The sequence below is a fragment of the Harpia harpyja genome, chromosome 21, assembly GCF_026419915.1.
Source record: "Harpia harpyja isolate bHarHar1 chromosome 21, bHarHar1 primary haplotype, whole genome shotgun sequence".
NCBI classification, from domain to species: Eukaryota; Metazoa; Chordata; class Aves; order Accipitriformes; family Accipitridae; genus Harpia; species Harpia harpyja.
Window position 1 is genome coordinate 1,213,333 of NC_068960.1, and position 27,297 is coordinate 1,240,629.

A 27,297-nucleotide genomic window follows, 5' to 3' on the forward strand; every position below is an offset into this window, starting at 1 on the left:
CGAGGCGCTTCCAGACGGGCAGAGAGCACTGCCCAGTGCTGAACGCATCTTCCGCAGCACGGGACAACCGGCCCTTTCGACTGACCGTGTTCATTCCTAAAGCAGGACGATAAAGTGCAACCCTTGTCCGTTTTTCAAGCCAGATACAACGAGCGCACAGAAATTATGAGACACAGGGAGGCCCTGCCAGCCGGAATCAGTCAGGACCTGCTGCACGTACAAGTACCGGGTGCAGGGGCTCAGCTCCCAGCGCTCCCCCGGCGCAGGGCGCACTGGCAGAGAGAGCGGCCGCAGCAGCGATCCTCGGCTGCGGGGGGGACCTCAGCCCCCGCCGCAGCACTGCCCTTCCTCTGTGGGGAAGGTGCATGAGCTCGGTGGGGAAGTTTTCCCTTCCCAGCATCGCATCAGTTAACAGCCTGTGAGACACCAGCTCATTTCTCCAGCAAAATTCAGGAGGGCGATGAGCAGCCCCACCGCATCCCCCCAGCACCATCGCAGCCCCACGTGCTCACCCCGAGCACCGGCTGGGACCCTACCCGCCCGGCTGCCGCCTCAGTCCTGCACACCCCCCCGCAGCCCCCACTGCCCACCCGTGCTCTCACGCGCACGCAAGGGATGACGGAGCCTGTGCCCAGCGCGAGGCCTCGATCGTGCCACAGGCACGACCGAGCAGCACCGGCACGGCACCGTGCGGAGCCTCCCCGCTCCCGCTCCCGCCCCAGCAGCTGTGGGAGTGCCGAGGCGGGGGGAGAACGTGCAGCGGGGAGTGATGACCCCACCGCGAGCACGTGCCCCGCTGCTCCCAGCCCCGCGCCCGGGCGCGGGGTGATGGACTGTGATTCAGCTCTGAGCTCTGGCATGGCACTGTTAAGCCCTTTCCTGAGTGTGCTGTGCCCAGGAGACCGGGGCCTCACCGGCTCCTTCCAAAGCAGTGATTTATCGCAGTGAGGGGAAGATAAAACATTTGCTGGGAAAAAAAAAAATACAGCCGGCAAAACCAAGAATTTTGGAAACTACTCATGCCTCCAGCCATCCCATCTTTCACAGCCCTGGCTGCTGCCTCCTTGACTCCCTCAGCCCAAGAGGGGAGACAGATTATCTCAAATTATTTATTACGGAATTAGAGCATGATCCGAACCCTCCTTGAATCAATAAGAAAGCTCTGACTGACTTCACCGGGTTTAGGATGGAGCAGCAGGAACAGACGGGATATTTCTGCATCCGTGGCCGTGACTCACCGAGAACTTTCCAATGTGGAGGGAGCAGCTCGGCAGCCGCGGCTCGCTTGCCCCCACTGTCGGAGGCATCGCTCCTGGCCTGGGGGAGCCTGACACCCCGGGGGCCCCGCCGGACAGTGGGGCAGGTCCCCCCAAGTACACAGGACACCAACTGCTGCCGCTAATTTTTTAAAGTTATGGCCCAGTGTGATTCCATCAGCCATTATTTTGCTGTGCAGGTACCAGCACCTGGCTCCGTTCAAGCTCACGTTTAAGCACAGCCTGTTGTTGCTCATATCAATCTCAACCAGTAGCTACGGGTCAAAACTGCCCCAAAGCGCGGCCTGTGCTGCAGGGGAGCGCCCGCTGCCGTGGCCCCTCCGGCCGGGCGCTGCTGCAGGAGCGAAGCACCGGGGTGAAGCGGTGAGGGCAGGCAGGCGGGAGTCCGGCCCGGCCGTGGGGCAGCCGTGGCGGAGCAGCCCGGCCGTGGGGCAGCCGTGGCAGGCCGTGGGGCGCAGTCCCCGAGGGACGGAGGGACAAGCTGCGGTTGGGGCAGCAGGAGCAGCACACCTTGCCCCGCTCTGCTGTTCAGAGGAGAAGGGCTGGCACCGGTGGTGGGGCTCGGCTATAAAAACGCCGGGTGCGATGGGTTTCCCCGTGGCAGGGACACGGTGCCCACGGAGCCTCGGAGAGGGGCAGAGGCTGGGGGGCTTTGCTCGCTGAGCACTTCGCGTTAAAACAGCCCCCGGGGCCGGGAGAGGGACCTGTGGCCTCTCAGCCCGGAGCTCCCCGTCTCCCCGAGAGCAGGCACACACGCCCGGCGCTGCCGGGAGGATGCACGGCGCGGCGGCCCACGGGCAGCGCCGGTCCCCGGGCACGGGGGGGGGACCCCGGCACCCCGCGGCCCCGCTCCCCCCGGACCCCGCGTCCTGCGTGCAGGAGCCACCCGCGAGGTTTCACGGCTGCCGTGCCCGGGGAAGGGGGGGGGGGGGGGGGCGCGGCGGCGGCGGGGCCGCCGAGCAGCCCGGCCGGGAGGGATGCTCCGCTCGCCGGCCGCGGGTGCCGGGGCTCGCCGGGGGCCCGGCTCTGGGGTGGGGGGGGGGGGGGGGGTCCCGGGATGCCCCTGCCCTCCCCCGAACTTTCGGGCAGGGCCCCCCGCGGGGCCGGGGGGTGGGCGGGGGGTCGGCGGGGCGTCCCGGCGGGGCGGTCGGTACCTTCCAGGCAGCACGTCCTCCAGAGCCCCGAGTGGGTCATCACCTCCTCGTTCTTGCGGCTCGTGTCGTTGTCGCTCGTGGACTTAGTCCTGCACACGCCGCGCGAGTAGAGCCAGTAGTCGGTGCCCACGGCGATGGTCATCAGGCTGAAGGCTGCGAAGGCTCCCACCGTGGTGATGAGCATCTGGACGCCTCTGTCACACATCCTCATGCTGCTTCATCCTACGGCGGCGGCTCGCAGGGGAAGGGCCGGCGCCGCCGCCCGCCGCCGCGCTCCGCGCTCGGCGCCTCATGCCCCCGCGGCCCGCGGCGAGCCGGGCCCCCGCGGCGGCGCTGCGCGGGGCCGCCGAGCCCCCGGGCGCCCGGCCGGCATGGCCCGAGCGGCGGCGAGGGGCGCGGAGCCGGCTCCGCCGTGCAGCCCGCGGCGGGGAGCGCGGCGCCTCTCCCGGCGCCTCCCCCGCGCCGCCCGGCCAAGGCATCCGCGGGGGGCGGCGGGGGCGGGGGGCAGCGGAGGGCGGGCCGCGGGGGGCCGCGCCGCCTGGAAAACGCCCCCCCCCCCGCCAGCCCGCCCGGCCGGCCGGCGGCGGGGGCACCGCCCGGGGATGGGCACCGTCTCGGGGGGGGGGGGGGGGACGCGGGAAGGGGAGCCCACCTCGGGGCGCTGGGACCGGGGCCGGGCGCGGGACCCCCGCCCCGGGGCGCTGGGACCGGGACCGGGCGGGGGACCCCCACCCCGGGGCGCTGGGACCGGGACCGGGACCGGGCGGGGGACCCCCACCCCGGCCCGCTGGGACCGGGGACTGCCCCGGGGAACCGGGCCGGGGAGCCCACCTCGGGGTGCCGGCACCGCCCCGGGGGTGCCGGGCAGACACCCGCCGCCAGCTCCCCCCCCCCCGGTACCGGAGCTGCTGCCCCGGTACCGGGCGCCGAGCACCGGCTGGCTGCGAGGGGCTCGGGGCCGCGCACCGACACAACCGCGGGCACCCGCAGACCCCGGGCGGGGCGTCGGGGTGGGGGGCACAGCAACAGCGGCTCTGGGGGAGGCCCCCGCAGCTGCCCCCCGACCACAGCCCGCGGGCACTGCCCGCCCCGAGGGACCGGGTTTTATCAGCCGGGACAGAGCAAAAGCAACGCCGGTGCCAGCACACGGGCGCTGTACCTTGGGGTGTTTTCCACATCACGCTCCTCAATTGTTTGCCGCCAGTTAAAACCCTCACTCTCTCTCTGCGCCTCTCTGCTGTCTCCTCATCTCTCTCAAACATTTTTGCAGCCAGTTGGATGAGCTTATGACTCATGCGACCTTTCAAATAAGCCCTATAATATACCCACCTCTTAAATTAATAGTCATTTAAGGGCTACAGATGAGACGGGAAAGCGTATGATTTACCTGAGAGTGTGTACTTCCACAGTGCTCGTTTGTATGCGCCCACATGTAAATACTAGTTATTTACGCCCAAAATGCAAACAGAAAATTACAAAGGTTACCAAAAACTCAGGCACTGGGAAATTAAGAAGTGTGACAATTAAGTAGCCTCCTCAGCCTTAAATCACCTTTGTGCATACTCATCAGGCAGGGCACGCTGATTGCAACGCCGCAGTATTTCTTCCCCAGCACCCTGCCGCACGCAGCGCGCCCGCTGCACTGGCTGCCCGGCTGTGGATCCCCCTGGTTTATTCCCCTGCTTCGTTACGGGCCCTTTGCCTCGTTTACCGCCTGTGTTCAGAGCTCAGGCTGGAGGCGGAGGCAGGTCTGCCTGGGCTCTCCCGGGCGCGCAGCACCAGTTGCTGCTTTTCCAGCATTTCCACCCGCAGAGCTGCAGTGCTCAGTGGGCTGGGGGCTGACCGTGCTCTCTGATGCGGGTGAGGATGGAGACTCCGGGATTGTGGTCAGAAGCATCCACCCAAGCTGAATCGCAGGGCTTTTTTCCATCTATTTTTTGAGGAGGGGTTATGGTTGCCCGGTTTCTGTGACTGGCGTTGGCAGCGGCACACGGCGGTCACGGGTCACCCCTTGGCGTCACTGGCTGGACACGCAGGGCTGCGCCGGGATGCTGTTCCAGAGCGATCTGGTGGGTACCACAAAGGTAGCTCGGGGTAAGGTGCAGGGAGAGACCGTGCTTCTCTGGGACAGCTGCCTCAGCCATGGCATTACCCTCCCTCGTCCTGCCACCCCCACCACTCCCACCGCCTGTCACCCAGCTCCTGCAGCGTGTGGGGCAGAGCCTGACACCAGCACCCTGCCCGGCCCCCATCCTGCGCAGAGGCAGGCGTCCCAGGGAGGAGGCAGCAAAGATATCTCACACCTACAGCGAAGGGGCTGAAAATTGCATTCCGAGTGGGGGATTTTGCAGCCTTAATTGTGTTATTTTAACAGTGTGTGTGTAGGTGTGCGCAGAGTGCACATGTACCGTTTCCTAGGCTTTTAACAAAGCAAGCTCAAACAGAATCAAAGTCCATGTGGGATCATGTTGGCCTTTGTAGGGGTTGGTGGCAGGGGCACCCCTCACCAGGCCCTGCACCCCTCTTGCCGCTCGTTGTATGGAGTAGCCAGTCCCAGGAGTGAGCCCGGAGCTCTGGCCTCAGCAGCCACCCCAGGGGACGCACAGGGGGTTCACTAAGATTTGCGGCCAACAAGATTTTGGGGACCTTGCCATCCCGCTTTGCAGCTCAGACTCGGGAGGGCAGTGTGCTCCGGCGGTCGCAGCCTGACGCCCTGCCCTGTGCAGCCTGGGCCCTTCTAGCTCCGGCCCTGGCCACCCCTTGCTGCTCACTGGCTCATCCATCGTCATTTACCTGCTCACGGACCTGGACCCTTCCGAGTTTGGCAAAGTGGAAACGAATAACAGAAACCAGCTCATGCTGCAAAGATTGTACAACTTGTGCAAAAAAAAGCTGTCCTTGCAGGCAAAAATGTCCTAAACCGAGATCTGTTAGGCTTTGTCCTTCCAAATCCAGCAATGAAAGCTCTGCTGCATTTAAATTGGCAAAGTGACAGAAAGTAAGTAGTCAGAAATAATCCCTAGCTGGATTAGGTTTTTTCCTTGAAGGAGGAGAAGCTCTGATACAAGGCGAGTTTAGGTCATTAGCAATGCAGTGAGATGCTGAGCTCCAGCCTTGCCTAGTCTTCACTTCATTTCCCTGCTCCCGGGGGCTGCAAGGGGATAAGGACTCCAGAGCCTTTGGCACGTGCGTTCATCCTTCCCCACTCCTACGAGGGGATTATTTATATCTGCACATGCTTTGGAAATGCTGGTTGCAGTCTACTGGCTCTAACAGGACTCCAGTGGTGACGCTGGTGTGTCCTTATGCGACGTGCTACTGAGTTCAGGGACGTTCTCCTAGCTGTGACACGACTGAGCAATGCCATACGTGCCACCAGCCCAAGTGTGTGTGGCACGAGCTGGCTTACTCGGTGCGAGCTTGTGCGGTTGCCTACCAGCTCTGCGGCTCCTCGCTAGACTTCCGACAGTTTAATAGCAATAAAAATAACAGGGGAGAGAAGCAGAAATCCATTCTTATTAAGCCTCTTTACTGTGGGAAGATGCCAATGGAGTGCAGGAGTGGCCACGCATGGGCTAGCAAGCACCACACAGCCTCTTGGGAGACCCAGGTGAACGCGCTTACGGCAGCTGCGTGCTAAGTCCACCTCACTTCGCCCACACTTCTGCTTTCGCACGTACCAGCTGCACACACGCTGGCGTGCCCAACCATTGCATCTGCTTTTTTTTTTCCTCTGTACCGATACCCTTGGTAGACAAAACAAATCCAGGAAAGGGAAGGGATGACACGGGACAGCAAATGTCATGCCAGTGCCACAGGGTTCCCCCAGCTGCTCCGTGCCGGCTCCGAGGGTACGGGGTGCTGTGTGCAGTTCAGCAGCTCCCCATCTCCGCAGCCCTGCCGGGGGCATCCTGATCCCGATTCCGATCCCAGGCTGCGGGAAGGAAGCCGAGGGATTCCCTTCCCCAAGGTCATTCCAAGACCAGCCTCTACATGGAGCAAGTCTGCGCAGGATGGGTGAGAAAGGAGGAAGATTATCAAAGGGATTCTATGAGGCAGTGGTACCACAGAAGTAATAAAAGAACAAATAGCAGGGAATTAAAAGGTATTTTGTAATCTGAGTCCGGCCGGACCACGCTGAGCCACCATAAAAGGTTTGCTGCTGCTCCGACCCACCGCAATTTAATTGATTTGATTTAAATTCTTTGAAGAAGAAGTGGATAACGAATAATGAGGCAAACAGGATTGTAATGCAAATGAAAGAGATGAAAGATGGCTTCAGGGAGACGGCTCTTGAAGGTCAGAGACTAACGCAAAGCTGCTTCTGGTCACTCATTCAAACATTAATGAGGCTGTGTTCCTCCAGATGCCTTTGATGGATGGAGGGACAGCTCCGGAGGCAAACGCTGTGCTGATGTCTGGCCTTTATTCTCCTCGCTCCAAGCGGATCATCCCCTCGCAGTGGTGAGGAGGATTTTACCTGGCCTGTTGTAGGGACTTGGGTTTCTGCTGCCCATGTTTCACTGGGTAAGCAGACTTCTTAATTGGGTTTTTCCAGATACTCCGATGGAGACTCTAACTTCAGAATTAATTAACTTCACTATCAAAAGCTGAGTCATTTGTCACAATGGTTTTGTCATTAGCTCCCATAATTAAGGAAAGTGTCACAAAACCAAATGTTTCACTTACACAAGCCAGGATAACGGAAGCTCAGGAGCATTTCCGACACGCTGGGAATGGGCACGTCAGCGAAGCTGGGGAGGGGCTCGACCGGCCACCCCAAAACGTGGGAGACCTTCCTGGCACGGCCCCGCAGACCGCCCCATCCTGCAGCTCACCCTGCCCGCGGCCGGGGGCTCTGGGGGAGCAGCAGAGAGGCAGCGGGGGGACAGACCAGGACTGTCCAGCCTCGAGGGCAGATGCTGGGGGTATGTGAGCGGTGCTGGGGCCGGTCAAGCCCTGCGGTTTTCCCACCTCTATGCCAGTTGGGGTGAGCCCCGGTGACCACCAGTTGCGCCAGGTAGGAGAGACACGGACATCTTCTTGCTGCAGGCTTAGCTGAAGTCCCCAAAGGGAGAAGGAAATGCCCTTCCTAACATGCTTACTGGCTTTCACAAGGGCGCTTCCTAAAAAAGCAAATTTCCTCAATGGAGAAAAGCAGGTGTGTGCTGTGCAGCTTTCCGTGCAAGCAAGCAGAAAGGTGCGTAATGGTGCGCTCGGCCAGGAAACCCTTTGCAGCCGCATTAGGAGCACGTGCAGACGCTGGGGGATTCGCAGAGTCCCGACCCCCTGAGCCTGCTGCTCCCCTGCCCTCGCTGCAGCGGCAGGGCAAGGCTGCGCAAAGCGCCCGCAGAGGGTCTGCCTGGCACCTGACCTCCCTGGAGCCAGCCAGCTCACCCCCCGCAGCCCTGCGTGACTCACAGGGACTGGGAACCAATGTTCACGGAGTGGTGGGAAGAGCATCTGCAATAGTGTTAATTAACTCATCTTAATTAGCAATTAACTGAAGATACAAACAACCTACACCTTCCCTCCCCCTCCCCATTGGTCTATAGGTATCTTTAAGTGCAGCCACAGCTGCAGGTCTCCAGTCCAGGACCTGCATTCAGGGAGGCCCCATTTGCTAATATTCTCTAGCTGTACAGATATGCATCTTTTTACAGAAAAGCTGCAACATCTCAACATCTGCTGCTGTAACAGGGCTCGGTGGGGCCCCTCTGGGTGACCACGCAGGCGGCCAACAGCTGGAACCAGTTGCCGATTGCTGGGGATCCCATGGCACACCCAGCCCACCGGCTCGCCCCCTGCACACCACCCAAGTCTCGCGGGCAAAGGAAGTCAAGCTCTCAGGGTTTCTTTAAAATTATATATTTTATTTTTTCATACATGCAGCAAATAGAATAAAGAGTATATGCCCATCTAAAAGGAGGTCTTTATGAGAATTTCTGACAACACACAGCAGGTAGTCTAGGATGTAGAAAAGTCATCAAATACTTGCAGGTGAAATCAAATTCACAAACACAAACTGTTCAACAATAAACATTTTTTTTTTTTTTTCCTTAATTGCCACTTTGAACGTGATCAGAAATAAACAGCTTGGATAACACTGCCATGCATGGAGCAAGATGTTTGTTGCTTCTTTTGCTGTTGCAGGCTCAGTGGCTCATCTGCTTCTGCAAAAGCAGAGAAGCCGCAGCACTTGTTAGTATGAGTTAGTTCCACGCTCCAGATGTTAAGCCCTACCTTTTGAACAGCTAGATCCTTGCACTCTGCGCTGGAAACCACCCTAGTTCTTCACTTGTATTAGAGCTCTCGGGATTCACAATCATCAGAGCGTACCTACTGCCCAGAGCGCTCGCCCATCTTCCCATCTTTGAGACTACCTATACGGGTTGGCCGCTATGCAAACTTGCATTTATTTATTAAATGGATCAATAACTCCTTTGGTGATGGCTCTTTCATCAAGAGAAGGCTGCGCAGATGTCCAGCCAGGGGAGATAAGAGCAGCAGCAGCAGGTCCCCATCACCACGTGCAAATGGCATCGCGCTGGGGCAGTCCCCCAGCACGCACTGGCTGGAGAGCAGCTACGCTTGGGCTGTGCAGACTCGCCCTGAACTGCTGTGTGACAGCTGGGTTGGGACCAGCTGTATCCCAAACAGCCATGTGCAGCTGCAGGACAGCAGAGTCGGAGAGGATCGGGGTTTCCAACCCCCCCGCGCCTGCCCACAGCCCTCAGCAGTGCCCTGCAGACCCCCCGGACCAGGCGATTCCTCAGGCTGAGCCCAAGCAGCCAGCCCTGGCTCTGCCCCTGGCCTCGGGCAGGTCCCTGCTCAGGCTCTCCTCTAGTCCCTCCGCTCTTCCACTGTCCCCGTGTGCCATGCAAGCTCTCCAGCGGCGCTCCGCCGCTGCGGGCACCCGGCAGCCTCGCCACCACTCCCCAGCTCAAGCCGGGCTGTGCTTTACACCAGGAACATGGACAAACAGCCGCAGTCCTCTCTCCTTTTCTTTGGCAAAATGTCCAAGTGAAAGACTAGGGCGCACCCAGGGAGCACCGGCATTTGCAGCCCTAACATCCCTGCAGACAGGAATGGGAATCTGCTCCTGCACCAAGGTATCCTGGTGTATTTCCAAATGTCAGCATTGGGAACGAAATCCTTAGCCAGTGGGTAAATGCAAGCCGTTACTTCTTCGCCTCCAAGAGCCTCAGCCCTCCTGCCCCGTGTCTTCTTCACACAGCACGCGGTCTCCTTTGCAAAGCCCACGCTGCTGCCCAGCCCCCCGGCTGGGTGCAGGAGCCGTCCAGGTTCTGCTGCCCGGAGCAGCCGCCGCAGCCCCGGCTGCAGCCGCTGACCAGCAGCAAAGGGGCCAACACCGCCCCGGGGGGGGGACACACTGCCTAATCCATCCTGCCCCCCAGGGAACCACCTGAGGAGCCTGAACCCCACTTACCTGCAGCGTTCAGGTATAATCCAGCTCGGGAGAAAGAGTCAGGAGTTGCCATCCTGTGCAGGTGGGGTGAGTGGATGTCCTGCCTCCCTCCTCCTGCCTCACCTGGGGAGGTGCGGGGCTCTGGCTCCCACCCTGCCACCGCCGGACCCCACGGCCCATCCCACCGCAGCCAGGCTGCTCAGTGTAGGACACCGGACTTGCCCCCAAAGCCCCTCCAGCACGCAGTCGAGCGGTCAGGGTGCACCCTGCAAGCCCCCGGGGATTTTTCTCTCCTCTGCAGCTGCAGGCTGAGATGCCTCCTCTGTCCCCCAGAGCATCCTTCGCCTGTCTCACCTGCTGCTCGCTCACACCGTCCCCTTGTCCCCCCCCGGCACTGCCCTGTTGCACAGTGGGTGCAAGCGTGCTGGCAGCATGCTCCAGTATCGCTTTACTGGGCTTTATCCTTGCATCAGAGCACCTGGGGACTGACTAACAGGGCTCTCGTGAAGCCTCTCAGCTCTGAGCATCTTCCTGAAGCGCTGCTTTCCCCATCCAATAGTGAAGATTAAATCATCAAATTACAGCAAACAGCGAGTCAACCGCTGTCGCTCTGCCCTTCCTTGGAAGAGTTTGTACAAATCTCAACGCCTGTGCAGGGCCAGGCATATCCCATTTTACATTTCTCCACAGAAGAAACAGGTCACCTGGAAATAAACCTTGAAATAAGAGTTTGGCAAGTAGCAGAACGGACAACATCAGAAATACTCAAGGTACGAGTTCTGCAGACAGGACCTAGCCTTTGCTAAGCTCTCCCTGGAGCATGGATCTTAACCCTGCAGATCCCGAAGATGACACCGAAGCTGCCTGACGGCACAGCCCAGCACAGCCGGCTGCCGGCCCGGCTTCCCCGCGGGCCCCGTCCGAGGCTGCCCGGCTCGCTCGGCGGTTCAGCAATGCCTGCTCCATGCAGGGCTGTCACCCCAACACATACACAGAAGTCCCAAACAGAAAAGACGTAACTCCCCCCTACCCCCCAGCAGCCCCTGCGTGTAACCACGGCCCCGGGGTGCCCCTCGGCACAGGAGACCCTACAGCAGCATCCTGCACAGACCCTGGGAACGGCTTCAGAGCTGAGGATACGGCAATGAAAAAGATTCACCACTGAAGTAATACTAATTCTGCAGCGACGGGTTTGAAAGTTACAGTAACGTACATGCTCTGAACATCGACCCTGGTCTGCAGAGGATGGCGAGACGTCTTCTGAAACGTGGAGTTACGAGAACCCTCACCAAAAACCAGCCCACGGGTGAGGCTTCCCTGGGCTTTGTCTGATGCAGAGTGTCTCATAAACCCTCTCGTCAATCTGGCACAATTTGCAGTTTTTCTGGGTTTTTGTTTTGTTTCCTCTAGCCCAGGTCAGTACCCAAGACCATGGACTCGCAGCTCACGTCCCCAGCACGCACGGGGCACTGCCTGCCTGCAATTTAATCACGGGGCGAGGACACCCGGCCGGCCGCTCCCCGGCAGGTGGGACATCAGCTTTAGCTTCTAGCAGCCTTTTTTCCCCAATGAATCATTAAAGGAAGAAAATAATTTCAAAAGGTAGAGTTTGATGTTTATAAAAGATCTACAAACCAGAATTTCCTTTATAGGATTCCTCGTGATTCATAAAATCCCACCCCCATTTTCCCCTATAGGCATGGAGTAATGTGTATTTACACTAGAATTGGTAGTGGTTCAGAAAATACAGGTATGGCGGTTTTTTTTGCAAACCCACCAACCTAATGTGTAATAAGAGAGGGATAACAGCCAGTGACTCAAAGGATGCTCGCACTCGGGGCTCACCCTGCTGCGAACCCAACAGCGAGCGAGAGTTGCCACCCGGCCAGCGACGGGCAGCCCCTGCCTGCCCCTGCCTGCCCCTGCCCTCCCGCATGGCACCGCTGCTGCACACACGGCGTGGCTCTGCCTTACAGACAGCTCCTGGAATTGTCTCTCCTAATTCAGAATTTTTAAAATGATGCAGAAGGTCCTGGATTACTGAATAAAACCCCCAGGAATTTTGGCTGAAATCAGGTAAATCAAGATGCCTGTAAAATTCATGGGTTTTGAGCCTTTAAGATAATAGCAGAGGGTGTAAAGTAGAAAAGTTACCTTTATAAATAGCCCTCAGTACAGCCCTTTTGTAGCGGGCATATTTTCAGTTGGTAAATTGTAAACCGAGAATATAAACGTGTTTTGTTTTGGTAGAATATTAATATCCTTTACAGAGCTGTTAAATTTCAACAGTGTCTGTGAAAAAACAGGAGAAAGATTTATGAGAGTGCTGACAGAGTGTATCAAAACTGCAAACTGTTCCAGATGTTAAAAAAAAAATCCCACCTTTCACTTAGAAAAAGATTTGCTCTGATTTACAAGAACTGGCATGGAATTCTTTTGGAGTCTTAATGCCTGAGTGTAGGAAAGGCCGTATGGCGAGGCGCAGGCTTGCGGGAGGCGAGGGAGGAAGACGGCTTCGGTGAGCCAGGCTGACGGTATATACAATGCATTTAAAAATATATGTCTATAAGCAGACTTTTCCACACTGATCAAATGTATCCATGTCTTGAACAAAAGGCTCCTCTAAGACAAGCTCACAGTCATCGCAAGCTTCAGCACAACGGTTTAAGATATCAACCATGCTTAGCATTCAACAGAAACGATTTGTGAGTAGCTAGGGTCACTGGAATCTCAGCATCCGATTTCAAAAATTACAAAGACTGTAGCAATTTGGTATATTTCTGTTTAAAAACTCTATTAGTCACCACCAACTATAGTTTCTAGAAGCATTACTGACTGTTAACTCGAACCCCAAACATCTCCAGCTAGGGAAACCAAGCTAGCGAGTGACACAGACATAGAAAGGCCTCCTAAAACAAGCGGTCGGCGTGTTTCGCATGAGGGTATGTATGTCTGCACTGCTAATCCCGGAAGACTAGTGTCGGTATGTACAAGGCGATCTGGAGTTTCGGACTGCGAGGAGAGGGCGGGCGGCGGCTGCGCCGCGACTACACGTTAATGACAAACTCAGGGTTAGTGTAGGAGAATCCAGCAAACTCGTTCTGGTCCAAGTTCATGATGAAGAGTTTGTCCGTGGGCGTGAGCTCCACCGGCTGCCGGGTGAACTCTTTGTCGAAGTTGGAAGTGTCTCGTTTGTCCTTCTGTTAAATGGAAAGCACAGAGTTAAACGCGGCAAAGGGGGGAGCGCGAGCGAGCAAGCGAGCAGTGGCAGCACCCAAGGGTGCGCGGCCGGGAGAGCTCTGCTGTCCCTGGGCTTCGTGCCCAGCACTCGAGACCTCCACACCGGTTTCTAAAGCCACCGCCGATGAGGAACACGCACCCAGAGAGGCACCCTGTACAATAGAAGTGACCCCACACCGCGGGCAAGAAGAGAAGAACACCAGTTTAACACCTTGAAACACACAACCAGACAGTAAAGGGACACGGTGAGAGCACGGGGCGTCGGGGAGGGCTGTGGTGCTCCCAGGCCAAGCGTCCCTCCTCTCCTGGCCGCTGCAAAAGAGAGCAACAGAGCAGTTTCTTGGCATGCAAAACCGCCACTGCAAACAGAGATTCACAATACACAGGAGGAAGGAGCCTGGAGGAAGCAACATGCCTCGAAATGGAAGTAAACGTTCAATACGATTTCAAAATTTGCACAAAATAATCAGCTGTAAGAGCTCCTCTTGCTTTAAGCTTGATGGTTTAAAATTATGCTACGATATGGCATTGACCAATGCAGTGTTTTATTGATTTGAGGATGCGATTTGCTCCAGGGTTGTATATAGAAAATATACAGTAGTTCAAAACCTCAAAGAATGAAAATTCCACATATGCAACCTTTTATCATTTTAATTTCGTAAGAACAACAACTTCGCAGCTACATCCAACCCAAAAAAGAAAAAAACAAAGTTAGTCACGATTAGCGCTGGTAACCTGCTATTGGCACTGCAGATCCCATCAGTTGGGAACGCTTGGGCCATTTTTGTAAATGGGTGTGCATCAGAGATTGCCCAATTAAGGTACATTCTGGCTGTGGGAGGTTACAGTGCCTTGGCTAAGTGGGAAACAGGAGCGCTGAAGATACAACATAAGCACCCAGGATCCTCCATCAGTAAAGAAAGCCCACGGAGGGATGCCCCGCTCCCTGCAGCGTGGCAGCCGGGCAGCCCGTGGGCTGGGACCTGCTCTGCTTCGTCTCGTTATTAAAGCAAGCGGGGACAAAAGACTTTCCCCATCTCTTCTTCTGTGTCTCTATGTAGGAGCTTAAACGAGATGGGAGCGCAGTCATTCGCAGTCCTCTCCCAGTGTTTCCAACTACCTGTAAAGGCTGCATGGGGCTGGGGTGCTGCTGGGGGTGACCGGTGGGGGACCCGCAGCATCGCCCCGGGGCCGGACAAGCCTCAACGCAGGGCAGTGCTCTTTCCACCGCTTTTTCATTTTCAGTAGCGGGCAGAGCCGCCCGCACGCCCTGACTCCGTGCTGACGTGACACTGGCAGGTCCCCATCACAAATTTGGTGCCTCGCAGAAACCTGCAAAATGGTCTTTTTATTTCTTCCGACCCTGCCGCTGAACCGAGGTCCCCGCAGTGCCGGGAGCTTGCCTGAGCTCTGCTATGATGGAAGATTTCCAACTCTCGCTCACGGCAGAGGGGCCCGAGGGGGAATTGCCGGGGGGTCCTGCCGCCCTCACACCCCGGCTGCGGGGGGGACAACGCGGGACCGTCTGCACCCCCACCCCGCTCCCTCCTGCCGCGGTCATCCTCCCCGCTGCTCCGTACTGATGAAGCACCCGGCGGGCGATACGTTGCGTCCTCACCGCAGCACCTCTTGTCCCACCGGCTGCCGGCAGAGCCGTCGGCACCTTCACGCCTCAAGCAGGAGCACGGCCAGAGCAGGGCTGAGAGCCGGGTCCTCCCTGCCCTCCTCCCGCCAGCCCGGCCAGGCCACGAGCTCCACATCACAACTGCAGCAGGATCGAGCCTCTGGAGATGAGCCCCAATGCCAGCAGCGGACCAGGACCTCCGTGGCCCCTCGGAGACTCCACGTGCCACAGGAGGCATCCCATCAGGACAGCTTCAGCCTTGCGGGGGAAAGACCAGAGAGCAAAGAGAGCCAAGGGTGGTTGAGAGGAGACGAGGTGGGAAGAAAAATGGGGCTGGAGCTCAAGGAACAACGAGAGAAAAGCCAGAAGAGCCAGGACATGCCATCAAGCCAGTGGTGCTCAGGGCTCCGGCAGCCCGACCTGCCGGCGCCCGCGGGTCCCAGCCTGTCCCCAAGCAGGAGCTGGGTCTCTGCCTTCGCTGTCGGACAAGAGACACTCGGGAGCCAGCACAGTCCCTGCAGGGCTCCTCTGCCCAGCACGGAGAGGGAAGAAGAAGTGGATTTGGGGGCACAGAGCAGGAGTGGGGAAGGGCAGACGGGGTGAAGGAGACGACTTCGGGTGCAGAGTTCTGCCAGGCAAAGGGTGAAGCGGTCGAAATGCAAGTGTAAGCCCACCTCGATGGAAGGCAGCGTCCCCCCTGGGACAAGAGGGGCTGGTGCGGAGCCATGGAAGAGCAGAGGCGCTGCCCTTCGCTGCCAAGAGGCCACTTCGAAGCGGTTGCACAGGGGCTCTCTCTTGCAGCCCCAGCACGTGCAGAAGGAAGGAGCCGACGCTGGCACCAGGCTCCTGCCCCGCTCCCGGAGGGATGCTGAGCTGACCAAATGGTTCCTGAAGGCCACGTCCGCCCGAACCAACGTGTGCCAAGAAAACACCGTCCTACTGAGCCAGGAGCTTCTCCCGAGCAGGAATGCTGTGGGATGCTGCAAAGAGAAATGGAATGTCCACATTTGCTGCTGGTGCAAACTGCCACCGCGGTCCCCAGCCCTTCGGAGTGGCCTCTGCTGATGGCACCAGAGAGGGCGAGTGCTCAGCCTGGGAGCCCTCGGGTGAGCAAAACCTCCTGCTGCTTTTCGGCAGCAGAAAGCTCTGGCAAAGGCTGTGACGTGCCTGGGAGGGGGCTCAGGGCAGCCCATCTCCCCCTGCACAGCGTCCTCCGGCAGCTTCCCCCCCCCAGCTCCTCCAGGGGCTCGGCAGGAAAGCGCAGCACCAGGAGGGCCCAGCTGTGAGCGCAGCGAAGCGGGGTTTTGCTGACTTCTTACCTTGAATTTTGTCTGAAATTGGTGGCAATTTGGCCTCTGTCAAAGATGATGAATAGCCTGGGAGCAGGTAGGGAACGGCTACGTGGATCTGGTAAACAGAGAGAGGGGAAGGCAGGGGAAATTCAAGGCTGAAAACGCCTCCAGCAAAGGGCTAATTGACTCTGGGAGGTGACGAGGAGCACGGGAGGGATGGCGTGGCGGAGGCACCGGGGCTCCCGCACGCCCAGGGCAGTGTGCCCGCAGAGCACGTCTGGCCCAGAACAGCATTTGTGCCCGGACCAGAGGGGACGGGAATCCCCCCCGACCACCGCCACCGAGCCCCTGCCCCGCGGCAGAGCTCCGCTCCAGGGCTGCACGGGCAGAGCTCGCCGGAGAGCAGCTCCCGCCGGCGCTGCCGGTGCTGCCGTTCGGTGCCTTTCAGAACGATCCCGCAGAGTTCAGAACCGCAGCAATTGAGCAGAAGCGGATTTCCAAAGACAGAAGGGAAATTCTGCGTGCGCTCAGGAGAAGGGAAGTTAGCAGGAACCTGTAATCCCTCTTTAGCTGAAACTGCCAATTGCTTTTAACAACTGCTCCTCTGAGAGCGCACAGGCAGGGCGATGAGTCACCGACACACAGCACTGCCTCGCCGAGAGCCTTGCCTCTGCAGTCTCCAGAAATCCGAAGCGCATGCCGCAGTTGTCTCTGCTCAAGGCATTTAAAGAGATTCCCAAGCGGCAGAGCTCTGCTCGCCTCGGCAGCACCCCGCGGGAGGGCCGTCCTGACACCTCAAATCATCCTTCCTCCAAGGGACATCGGACAGAAACTCCTTTCCCTGTCCGTGTTTGAGCGCACGAGTGAGCAGGGTCGCCGGCTGCGCAGCACGAGCTGGTGCAGAGGACACGCGGGCGTTCACTCTCCGCTCGGAAGATGCTTCCAGTACGTCGCACCTCGGTTTGGGGACAAACGCTGCAGAGGACGAACGGGCCGCGGCTCCGCCGGCGGTGCAGGAGGCTGCGTTGTGATGTGGGCTGCTGCCTGCGCTGCTGCCTGCGCTGCTGCCTGCGCTGCTGCCTGCGCTGCTCTCCCAGGCAGCTCTGGGGACCCACCGTGCCCCCGAGCCAGCATCCCCGAGCGGTCGGGGCAGCTTCCAGCCCTCGGCGCGGTGCAGCCCTGACTGTCGGTGCTCCTGGCATCTCCGAGCCCAGAACTGTAGAAACTCATTATTGCCAAACACATGGAGGTTTCTTGGACATTATTTCTCACTTTTTATTTTATAATCAGTATTGGAAAAAAAACAATGGCACATTACAACTCAAAGCAGGTTGATACAGTGACAGCTCGTGAACATCTGCAGAATAGTATAAAAGGAAGCTGCATGATTGTTATTGTTTCAAGAGAAATTCACCCTTCCTGAAACGTTTTCTTTGATGCCAGAAACAAAACTTAGGCCATTTAAATATCTAGCGGCATTTTTTAAAAGTAGGACTATTAGTTGAAACAAGTTTCTTTACAAGCTTCGTATCAGAATTCACAATACTGTTCAACGTTAAATAGCATCCCATTTGTGTTAATACCATTTTTTGACACATTTAAAGCGCAGGTAACAAACTCGATCAAGTGCTTTGGCATTTGAAAAAAAGAAAAAGTTTTGCTATGAGAACCAATGTGTGGTATTTACTAGGGTGACCATGGATTTGAAAGCACCTCCAACAGCTCTTTCAAATTTCCCGCTTACAATTGGATATGTTTCTTTTGATTTAAAAAAATGCTACTTAGAAACTGCACAATCAGGAGAAATCTTTGCAAACAGCAGACCTGGCTTCCCTAATAATTTATCACTGCTGCTGAAGACCCAACGCAGAGAACTGCACCTGCCCAAATCCACATACGTACGAGTCTACGGTGGCAAGGGGTGCTGTGGTGGATTTCAACCGACAGCAGGACAGAGCTACAGAAGAAGGCAGAATCGGCATTTCAGCTCTCTGGAGCAGCTGCTCCGTTTTGGGAGGAGCTGAGCTGCTCAGCCGGCAGCACCCGCGCTGCGGGGTGCGCGTTCGTACTGGGGAAAGGTTTTGTTAAAAACACTTACCTGCCGCTAAGGCTAAGAAGGCTAAATATTAATTTTTCATGATTACATTAAAAGACTAGAAAAAGGGAAGAGCAGGAATTGAAGCGCATGCTGAAAAGATCTCTCCTAATTGTCACAGTTTACACCTCTCCATTTTACCTCTGTTAGAACTGTTTTTATTTTCTAGAAATAAAATGTTATAAAAGCACATTTGCAGCTCTTACTGCACATCACCCACCCTTCAGGCACGCCCCAAATGATGTGAAGACACTTCGGGCTTTGAAATATGGTCACTCTAGTAAGAGTACTAAAGAAAAACCACGAATGCAAGTTTTGCAATGGAAAATGTCACCACAACAGCAGCTGGGACTGGATGATAGAGATGCAGGAATGAGATCTAGACAGCTACTTAGCTCTTGGCTTCACGTTTAAAAAACTCAGAGTTAACAAAGGAAAATCCTTCGAATTCTGACTGGTCAATGTTCCTGATGACTTCCTGGTCAGGAGGTGTTAAGACGGGTGGATGGCGAGTGAAAAACCGGTCGAAGTTTTCAGCATTGCGTCCACACTATGAGAGGGGAAGAAAAGAACGTATGGTGGGTGGAGAAAGAAGCGTGCGGGATGCGGCTGCAGCCACCCGCCCAGCCTCGCCGCGCGCCGCCGCTTATCTCGGTGCAGCAATGGCAGAAAAGAAAAAGGTGCAAAATACTTATGAGCTTTGTTAGTCACAAGGCGATGTTATCTCATGGCGCAGCCAGAGACCGGCAAAACCCTCCGGCTGCACCATGGCAAGTAATTGCAGGAGAGGAATGAGATGGGAGTGCAATTACTTGCTGTCGTTCCCTGCCTACACGCAGCACTGTACCTTCTCTCAGGCTATGCCACGCACACGGTGGCTTCTTCTGAAAGACCCCTGCGGCTTCACCTGCTCGGTCATCCCTCCTTCCCCGGGAGCGGGACGCTTTCGTCATGTCTGGACTGCTTAGAGGCTTCTCCTTGCCCCTGCTCAAGGAGAGAGCTTCTCACCTTCCGCAGAGCTCTTGTAACCTGCTGCTGGCCGAATGCTTAATGCAGGCACTTGTGCCTGGGAATTTCCAAGGCTGCTCCGTCCCTTCCCGACGTGCCCGTCAGACTCTGACGGTCCACGCCGGTGCATGGGGTGCTGCTCGGCCAAGGCAGGCGGGAGCGGGGGCTTTCTGCTGTGTGGCAGCCGGGCTCGCTGCACGGCACCCCCAGAGCTCTCCGCTGCAACTGGACAAGGCTGGCTAACCCTAAAAACCCTGCTCACAGCGACGTTTTTCTCTCTTGCCCCTGAAAGCAGCTCGTGACAACCCCTATGTCGGGTGAGGCAGGAGTCCCAGAGCACCGGCGAGCTCTCTGCAGCCAGCAAGGCTGGACGAGAGAAGAACCCGAAAGCTCTGGAGTCCAGGTGACCGCTGCCCTGGCTGGCACGGCACTGCGGGACAGGAAAACACGGGGCCTGGAAAGCACCCGAGAGTGCCAGACCCTCATCGGGGGTCGGTCAGCATCCGTCGCTCCCGGGCTGCCGCGGAGCAGGAGCCCTGGGCAGCAGCCGAGGACCCGGCTGGCTGTGCTGCAGTCTCTGCAGCGAAAGAGGGAGGTCGGGAGCAGGGAGACATGCCAAATGCCTTATTTAATTTTCTTAGCCATCAAAACAAGGGTCCTGTAACTTCCCGTGCTGCAAGTCATGATTTAATATAATAATAATAGCAATAGCTAATAACAGGTGGATACCAGGTCACTGCAGCAGCTACAAATTGTGCTCAATTACTACCTATCACACGCATGTCACATCCCTATGAACTGCATGTAATGACTTTGCTCTAATGGCTGGTGAACTCTCCCTCCTATCGGAGCTGCCACACAACTGATGCTCTCCTGGCCCTCTTTTCTCCGACGAGATGCAGAAGCCAGCATCTCCCGGTCCCTCAGTTCTCTCCTTCCATTTCTCCATGGAGAACATACGCTTCAAGTGCTGGGAATATTTTTCCTGGTATTTAACTTTCATTTGCTAAGGAAACAGATTTACATTTTTAATAAACGTCAGACTAAATATAATAAAATATTAAAGACAAATACATGTAAACTTCAACATTTCCCAGTTCCTTCCTCTGCCAGAGAGGAGGTTTCAGGGAAGACGTGAACATCCATCAGCCTCCAACGGCATGTTTCTTTGGCAGCTCTTATATGTTCTTACAGTGCCAAGTGAGACAATTCTTATCCCCAAGTCTCTAAAAAAAGTTCAATGGGTAACATTTGAGTCAATTTAACTCTAGTTACTGCTGTGCTGAAGCCTCCGAGCCCATCCCTCCCTCTCATATTTTGTAAGGCCATGTCTCAACCTACAGCATATTTCTAGTCTGGATTTGTCAAGCTTCTGCTCCCAAGCGCATCTCCTGTCCGTCACCCTGAGCTCAGCATGGTTTCTAACTCAGCACTCAAACTTACTCAGAGACCTCAGAGGCAGTTTTCTCCCCCTGCATCTCTTCTGGGCTGCCGCAGTCACACACGCTGCAGCCCCAGCCCCGGTGAACACAGCTCCTGCCTCTGGCCCCACGGCTGAGCCTGCAGCTGAGCCCAGGCAAGAGCTCTTGGTGTGGTAGGTCACAACGTGGTTTGCTCTTTTTTAAGTATTTTGATGCAAAAATGAGTTGGTGCTGCCCAAGGGAGGAGTTAGGCAAAAAAAAAAAAAAAAAATCCAAAGACAAACAAAATCTCCCCAAACCAAACATGCAAACACAGTGCAAACCAGTTCACCAGGAGGGTACTGAAGATGAGGGCTTCCCAAAATGAGCCTGAGAAGCCTTTTCATGCAGCCTGTGAAGAGCATCGCGTTGGTGGGGGAAAACCTGCCCCAGCTGCCCTTGGCCGTGGTCCCAGCACGATGCCATCCACATTGTGGCCCTCCAGAAACAACTTTTTGGAAATCCCTGATTTCAAACACAGAGACCCAAGTGGAAAATGACCCCTCCAGAGAAACGGTATGGGTCCCCGCACCAGAAAACACAGAGCCCGGGTCAAATTAACAACAGAAACCCAGTAAGGAGATGGAGAATGAAGACACAAGTGCAGCGAGCAGACTGGCAGACACACAGCTCGGGAGCTACTCTCTAGAAAAAGCCCAAGTTCTTGTACCTTGCCAATCCCTGACTGCTGTACGGACCCATCCCGAGGCAATTCTCCGCATCTCTTCTTCTGTCCAAGCACCCCGTTCCTGCGGGCAGCAGGCGGGTGCAAACTAAGAGGGACGTGCCCATCACCTGGGCAGGCGGAGGCTCGGCATCACACGAAGCACTGGCCAAACTGGGACCTGCTGGTTACCTTCCCCTCGCGGTTACTCCAGCCGTACCCGCGCTCCCCGTCCGCAGGTCACGTCTGATCCCAGCCCGCTGTCTCTGCTGAGGCCGGGAGCTGTTGGAAAGCAGCACCCCAGCCGTGCTGGGGGACGAGGCGGGGGCAGCCGAGCCCCCCCAGACCCTCCCCGGGGGAAGCGCTCCTGGGGGATGCTTACGCCGGGCACCGTATCACCGGCGTCTCCAAGGCTGACAGATACCCCTCTCTCCAGTGCAGCAGCACAGCGGCGAGGTTCACAGATGTCCAGAAACGAAGAGCGAGGTTCTCTCCAGATGAGCTGACAATTCCCACCATGAGGAATTTGACCAAGACCTGTCACAGCGCCAGTTTTTCGGGAAGAGCTGGTCGTTGCTCCAGACCACGCAATCAAGTACAGCTTTAGAGTCTTGCAAAAGTAAGTTTTAGATGTTTGACAAGTCAGCAACAGCCAAATGCATTCCTGAAAGCCATCCTATTAGCATCAAAATAGAAAATAAATTCCCCAAATTGAAGTTGCCAGTTCCACAAAGCCTGGAAGCTAAAGTCATGAAACAAAGAGACGGGGGCTTTTCGAGGCCACATTGTCCCTAGTCTTCCCCTTCAGTACCGGGATAAAATAAACTATGAGCAAGATTACTGGGAAAGTCTGCAGTGCTTAAGGTTATCAGTGCAGTAACACAGAACATAGCAGGGTTTACCTGGTAATAAGCTGCTCACCTGCACGTTCTATCAACTCCGTATACAGTGAAAGCCTTACAGTGCTCTGAAAATATAGCTGTCATTGCCTATTAGCTTCATGAGATCTCGGTGGAGACATGCAAGGCACTTCATGTGAAATGTCTGACAGCCCTAGCTGCCTTTTTGCTATAAAGAAATGTGCTGTCTCTTAAAAAAGAAAAAAAAAAAAAAATCAAACAAGAGCAACCCCTTCAAACATTTAAAAACTAATCCTTGTGAAACGCTTCCAGTTATAGGGATAGAAAATACAAATATATTTTTAATATGTATGTTGGCAAGGAATAATTCTCATCATAATGAAATAAGGCAAGAATATGTGGATGGAAAATTTTAGAAGTTGCATCTATCCATAGTATTTCATGCCCAGCTTTGTGAGGTTTGCAGACTTTCTCTTTGGATGCATAAGAACTTGTCCTTATCAGCAAACCAATCAGCATATCCTCCTCTTTGGGAACTTTCACAGGGATAAAATATATACTTTAAGGCTGGATATTGTCTTTGGGTTTATAGGAGCCATGTCCAAGCCCAAACCCAAGGTCTAAAGGCTGTGGCCATGCCTCTGTGCTGTCCTGCCACCCCCACGATGCCACAGGCAGCCACTGGCTCTCGGGAACGTGGCAGGTTTTATTCCAGTGGCCAAAGCCCAACACTGCTGGAGTTTCAGATGCAAGATCTGGCCCACATTGTGCTAAGAGAGAGCAAGAAGGATCCATGCCGCTCCGGACGGCAAATGGTCGCTCTCTGCAGGAGCGCCATCTTTAAAGCTTCCGAAATTAAGTTCCTCTTTAAAGGACGGGAGACATGCTGCATGAATTTTTACATTTATCTAAAGCCATGTTGTGAAAAATCTGCCTTATTTCAGTACTATATTAATGTACAGGCATCACTCCATCCTGAATGGAGAAAGGGGGAGGGTGGGAATTTATATCTTACATAAATCCCCAATGTGTCCTGTCTAATATTTATAGCCAGCATAGAATGACTTTTTTTTTCAAGCTGCAGAAATAAAACTGTCAGCTTAGAAGATAGCCTTTTTATTTTATCAGTTTCTAGCTTGATTTCAAATAGAGAAAAAAGGCATAATAAAATATTTTCCATTGATCCCTGAGATGCAATCAAAGATCATAAAAAGCCGAGGATGGCTGTTCTCCTGCTGCGACGAAGCCCTTGCTCCCGAGGAGAAGCGGTGGGCTGAACGCACCCTCGATTTCCCGTTTTTCTGGCCCAAACCAGTGGTACAGCCACAATCCCACTGGCCTCCCAGGCATCTCCTGGGCAAGTCTGACCTTCCCGGTGCTGCGCTGGGTTAGAAACCTGGCTCTTGCCCCCTGAGGGAGGATCAGGGCTCTCTGACACTTCTGGAAACAGATGCACCCTGTTTGGGGGAATTTGGCTTGCAGCATGAACCTGGGGCCACACCAAGGGCCCCTTTGCGCTGGTCAGGGTGAACAGGGAACAAAGGCGCTTTTTGTTCATAAGTGTTTGGCTAACGATCCCAGACCGCAGCTCGGGATGCTCCAGTGCGCATTCATCCTTGCTCCGGGCAAAGGCTGAGAGCGTTTGCTGCAAGGGTTTTCTGCTGTACGGCCCTGGCATTCATCTCTCTCCTATGAACAAAGCCAAGCTTCTTCCCAATGTACTGAGAATATTGGCTGAATAATCAGAGGGGAATCTCAGAGAAAGTCTTTACGGGACCCTGAGGCTACCAGAGCAAATCTTGACTCAATTATGAGAGGAGATGTTTAACCTCAACACATTTGGCCGCCTCTCCATGGCATGCTCCTGCCCACTGTTGGCCCCCTCAATCCTTACATCTCATCTAATTAGGAAATTACTTATGCAAACGCCTGAACTCACCTCGTAAAGACTGAAACTAAGGCTACAAAAATGCACATACAGGATAACTGGAGTTTTCACGCGTCCAGGTCTATAAAAGGCGTTTCAATATTAATTCAAAGCAGTTAGAAGAAAATTAATTTATGCAATTAAAAATTATTAGATTAAAAGCAATTTTTTTAAACCCCTGTCCTGTTGTGAGTAATCCTGTGCTCTGCCGTGTGATTTCAATGCTTTCAAAATGAGGAGACTTTTCAAATCACTAGGCTTTATGTAAAGTAAAGGAGTAATTAGATACCAAAAACAATAATTATCTCAATGAGAGACAGAGAAAGCAGGCAAGTGTAAATACACTTCCCAGGGTAAATGCAGACCCACGAAAGGAATTGTTATGCACAAGCCAAACCACGAAGCAGCCAAGCGCAGCCCCATGTCAAAACCGCCGAGTTTCTGCACACCAAAGACAACCCAGACTCTGATCTGTCTCGTTACCGTCTCTGTGATAAAGGTTAATCAAGCACAAAGCAGGAAGCAACACAGGAGCTCTTGGGAATTTACTTTCAGCTCTGGGTACGTAACACCCAAGCCAGGCAGAGGGCTGAAGCGTCCATTTTCCTGTTGGTGTAAAATGCTGCAGGTTTCTGGGAAGCGATGTGAAGCCCTTCCCGGCAAGCGGCCGCTGGGAAGGCACGGAGAGCCCTTGCTTGTACCCACGCTCCCTACCTGCAGAGATGTTACAAAATCATAGAAAGGTGGCAAAAATATTGTGGGTGGGTGCTAGAGAAGAGAGAACTAGCGAAGATGCTTCTGCGGAGACTGGGTGCGGGCAGGGGACCACCCCGGCGGGGAGAGGTGCGGAGGCAGCACGCGAGCTGCCCACCGCACTCACATACGCAAGAGGAGGTTTTGTGCTACTTGAGCAATGAGCAAACATGAATTAATGATACCTTCCGATAAGCAAAATTTGTCGACATGATGCTAAAGACAATTCGGACAGGGCTTTGCTCACCCTTGGCTTGTGTTCACGGGGCTGAAGTGCTCGGGCACTACACGGGGCTGGAGCACGGGAAGGCTGTGGGCATTTGTGGGCAGATACCGAGCCCACATCTGCATATTATTCTGTTATGTTGAAAATTTGGCCTGCAGACAATCTGTAACCTTATCTTTACAGAAGCTAATTAAGAAAAAAAAAAGAAAAAAAAAAGAAGACTTAAGCCAAGGTAAAGAGCCAGGCTAGCACAAATCCCCCACTCCAGCAAGTGCTCAAGCCCTGCATGCGTGGCTGAAGGTCAGAAGCAGTAAGCAACGTCTTTCCTCATGACCTGCCCAAGTACATTGTGAAGGTGCCCAAACCCAGATTTTCATTTCCGTGCTGCTCTGATCTGTGCTCACAGCTGGCATGAAAGGAGCAGCATTTTCCAGCACAGATGCACTGCTGTTGAAATATCAGCTATCAGCAGGTACCTGAGTTGTCTTAATCCTACCTAAATCCTAAATCTACTGCGCCTACCTTTCTATTAATCTTCCTGTCCTATCAAATGGTGAATTTTCCCCAGCACCAGCCGTTAGGTGAGATGCGACAGACGGCAGCTTACCGTCCCCCTTCCAAGGTCCAGCATCAAAAGGATTTTTAAGGAAATAAGACATTTAAAGCAGGACAAAAATTGCACATTTTAAAACCAGTAAGAAAGCACTTTTGACAGAATTCAATTGTTTTTAACTGTAAAACACCAAGCGACAAATAACGCTATGCCACAACCCAAGGCAAAGAGCATCACTGGGGATCTGCTCAGGAAGAAAGGGCAGATGTAGAGGAGGGGGACAGCAACAGCTTTGCTAGCAAACGCACACAGAGGCAGGAAACAGCAGGAGTTACGGATTTCAGGAGAAAAGGGCTCTTGCAGAATAAGACCCCCGAAGCCCTGGTGCCAGCTCAGCCCTCCCGATGGGCTCCGGGTGCGGAGCAGCGTCCTCGCCACGGCTGGAGCTCACAGACCACCCACCCCGTGTCTCAGCATCCTTTGCACAAAGGTCGGATCCCACCCTAAGCCCACACACATCATGGTGTGTACAAACAGCCCCAAACACTTTTGCACTATTATACTTCGATATCAAAGTTAATGCCTTCCCGGTAATACCTTCCCTACATGGTCTAATGGCTTGAAGATTCCATTCCATCTGAGGGAAAGGAAAGCAGGCAGCAATTCAGATCTCTTGTGCTAACCATCACCAGCTGCTTCCCAGCAACCTGCATCTCCACATTTCTGAGACAGGCAAGGAGAATGGGACGTTTTTCTCTTTGCTGATGCAGAGGGCAGCCCAAGCCCGCACTGCACAGAAGCAGCGCTCAGCCGTGGAAGTGAAAGGCTCTGAGGACAGTACCCCACATAGTTTCCTGCAAAGGCATCACTGCACAGGAGTTAAGTTTGTAAAAATACTTGTCTAAAATTAAAATATGCAGCACCAAGTGTACGCCGGGCATCGCTGTCAGACCTAGGGCAAGGAGCAGACCTCCCGGTCGGCAGCCGTTCCCCCATCAACGCTGCATGCCGGGAGGGAGACGAGGCTGTGGAGGCTCCTGCTGAGCCCAGCTAATGGGCGGTTTATTTGTATTTCATCAGTCAAGCAAGGAGCTGTAGAAGGGAAAAGGCTGCTAGAGCAGAGAGGCATTTAGAGGGAGGAGAGCTAAAGGAGCCGAGCACCCTACTCCATGTTTTCCCTGAAAGCGGAGTTCTTCCAAGCACTGAAAGGGTCCCTTCAAAAGAACAGGTTTGAAATCTGTAAAGCAGATTTCTGTAAAGCAGAGGAAAACAGACATGTCCAACGTTGCTAAGGGCAGTGGGGCAGGGAAGGCTCAGTTAAATACATGGAGCATCTCTGGACTCCTGAGCTGTGATCCAACATGATGGATTAAGAGAGCATGCAATGTCCACACCTTGATCACTGGGCATAAATATCAGTCCATATCAGCCATGTAAATCAGATTTAACTTTGGATTCACAGCTTTCTGTAAAACACCAGTGCCCAACTAGGGCACAGCAGCTAACAGGCACGCAGGAGGTGGAAACACAGGAATAAGCCTATGCCTTAAGGACCTGGACGACCGCGGAGAGACTCAGACATAGCTGTGATCCTGCCAGTCCCAACAGTGGCAAAGAGAAATAGAGAAATCCAGGGAGAGATGTCCCTGTCCCCGAGTCTACGTGGTCACTGCTACCTGTGCATCCTCTCTTGGGAAGGGCAGAGAGACCACGGGCAGAGAGACGCAGCAAACAA

General features: G+C 54.9%; 2 protein-coding genes across 6 annotated transcripts in view; both read right to left on the reverse strand.

The window, feature by feature from the left end:
* The window catches only part of CACNG3 (calcium voltage-gated channel auxiliary subunit gamma 3), a 33,063-nt gene extending 30,315 nt beyond the window's left edge, over window positions 1-2,748 (reverse strand). The window contains exon 1 of one of the 2 annotated variants that reach the window (XM_052773291.1): window positions 2,432-2,748. In XM_052773291.1, the coding sequence (XP_052629251.1) occupies window positions 2,432-2,642 (211 nt within the window). In that variant the 5' untranslated portion in view covers window positions 2,643-2,748. The remainder of the gene's footprint in view (window positions 1-2,431) is intronic. The other variant, XM_052773290.1, reaches the window with a different exon arrangement.
* A 5,535-nt stretch (window positions 2,749-8,283) lies between these two features.
* The window catches only part of PRKCB (protein kinase C beta), a 136,914-nt gene continuing 117,900 nt past the window's right edge, over window positions 8,284-27,297 (reverse strand). For 3 of the 4 annotated variants that reach the window (XM_052772282.1, XM_052772285.1, XM_052772284.1), the window contains one exon: window positions 17,267-18,661. In XM_052772282.1, coding sequence (XP_052628242.1) covers window positions 18,503-18,661 — 159 coding nt within the window. In that variant the 3' untranslated portion in view covers window positions 17,267-18,502. Of the gene's footprint in view, window positions 13,061-17,266; window positions 18,662-27,297 lie in introns of those variants that run through there. The other variant, XM_052772283.1, reaches the window with a different exon arrangement.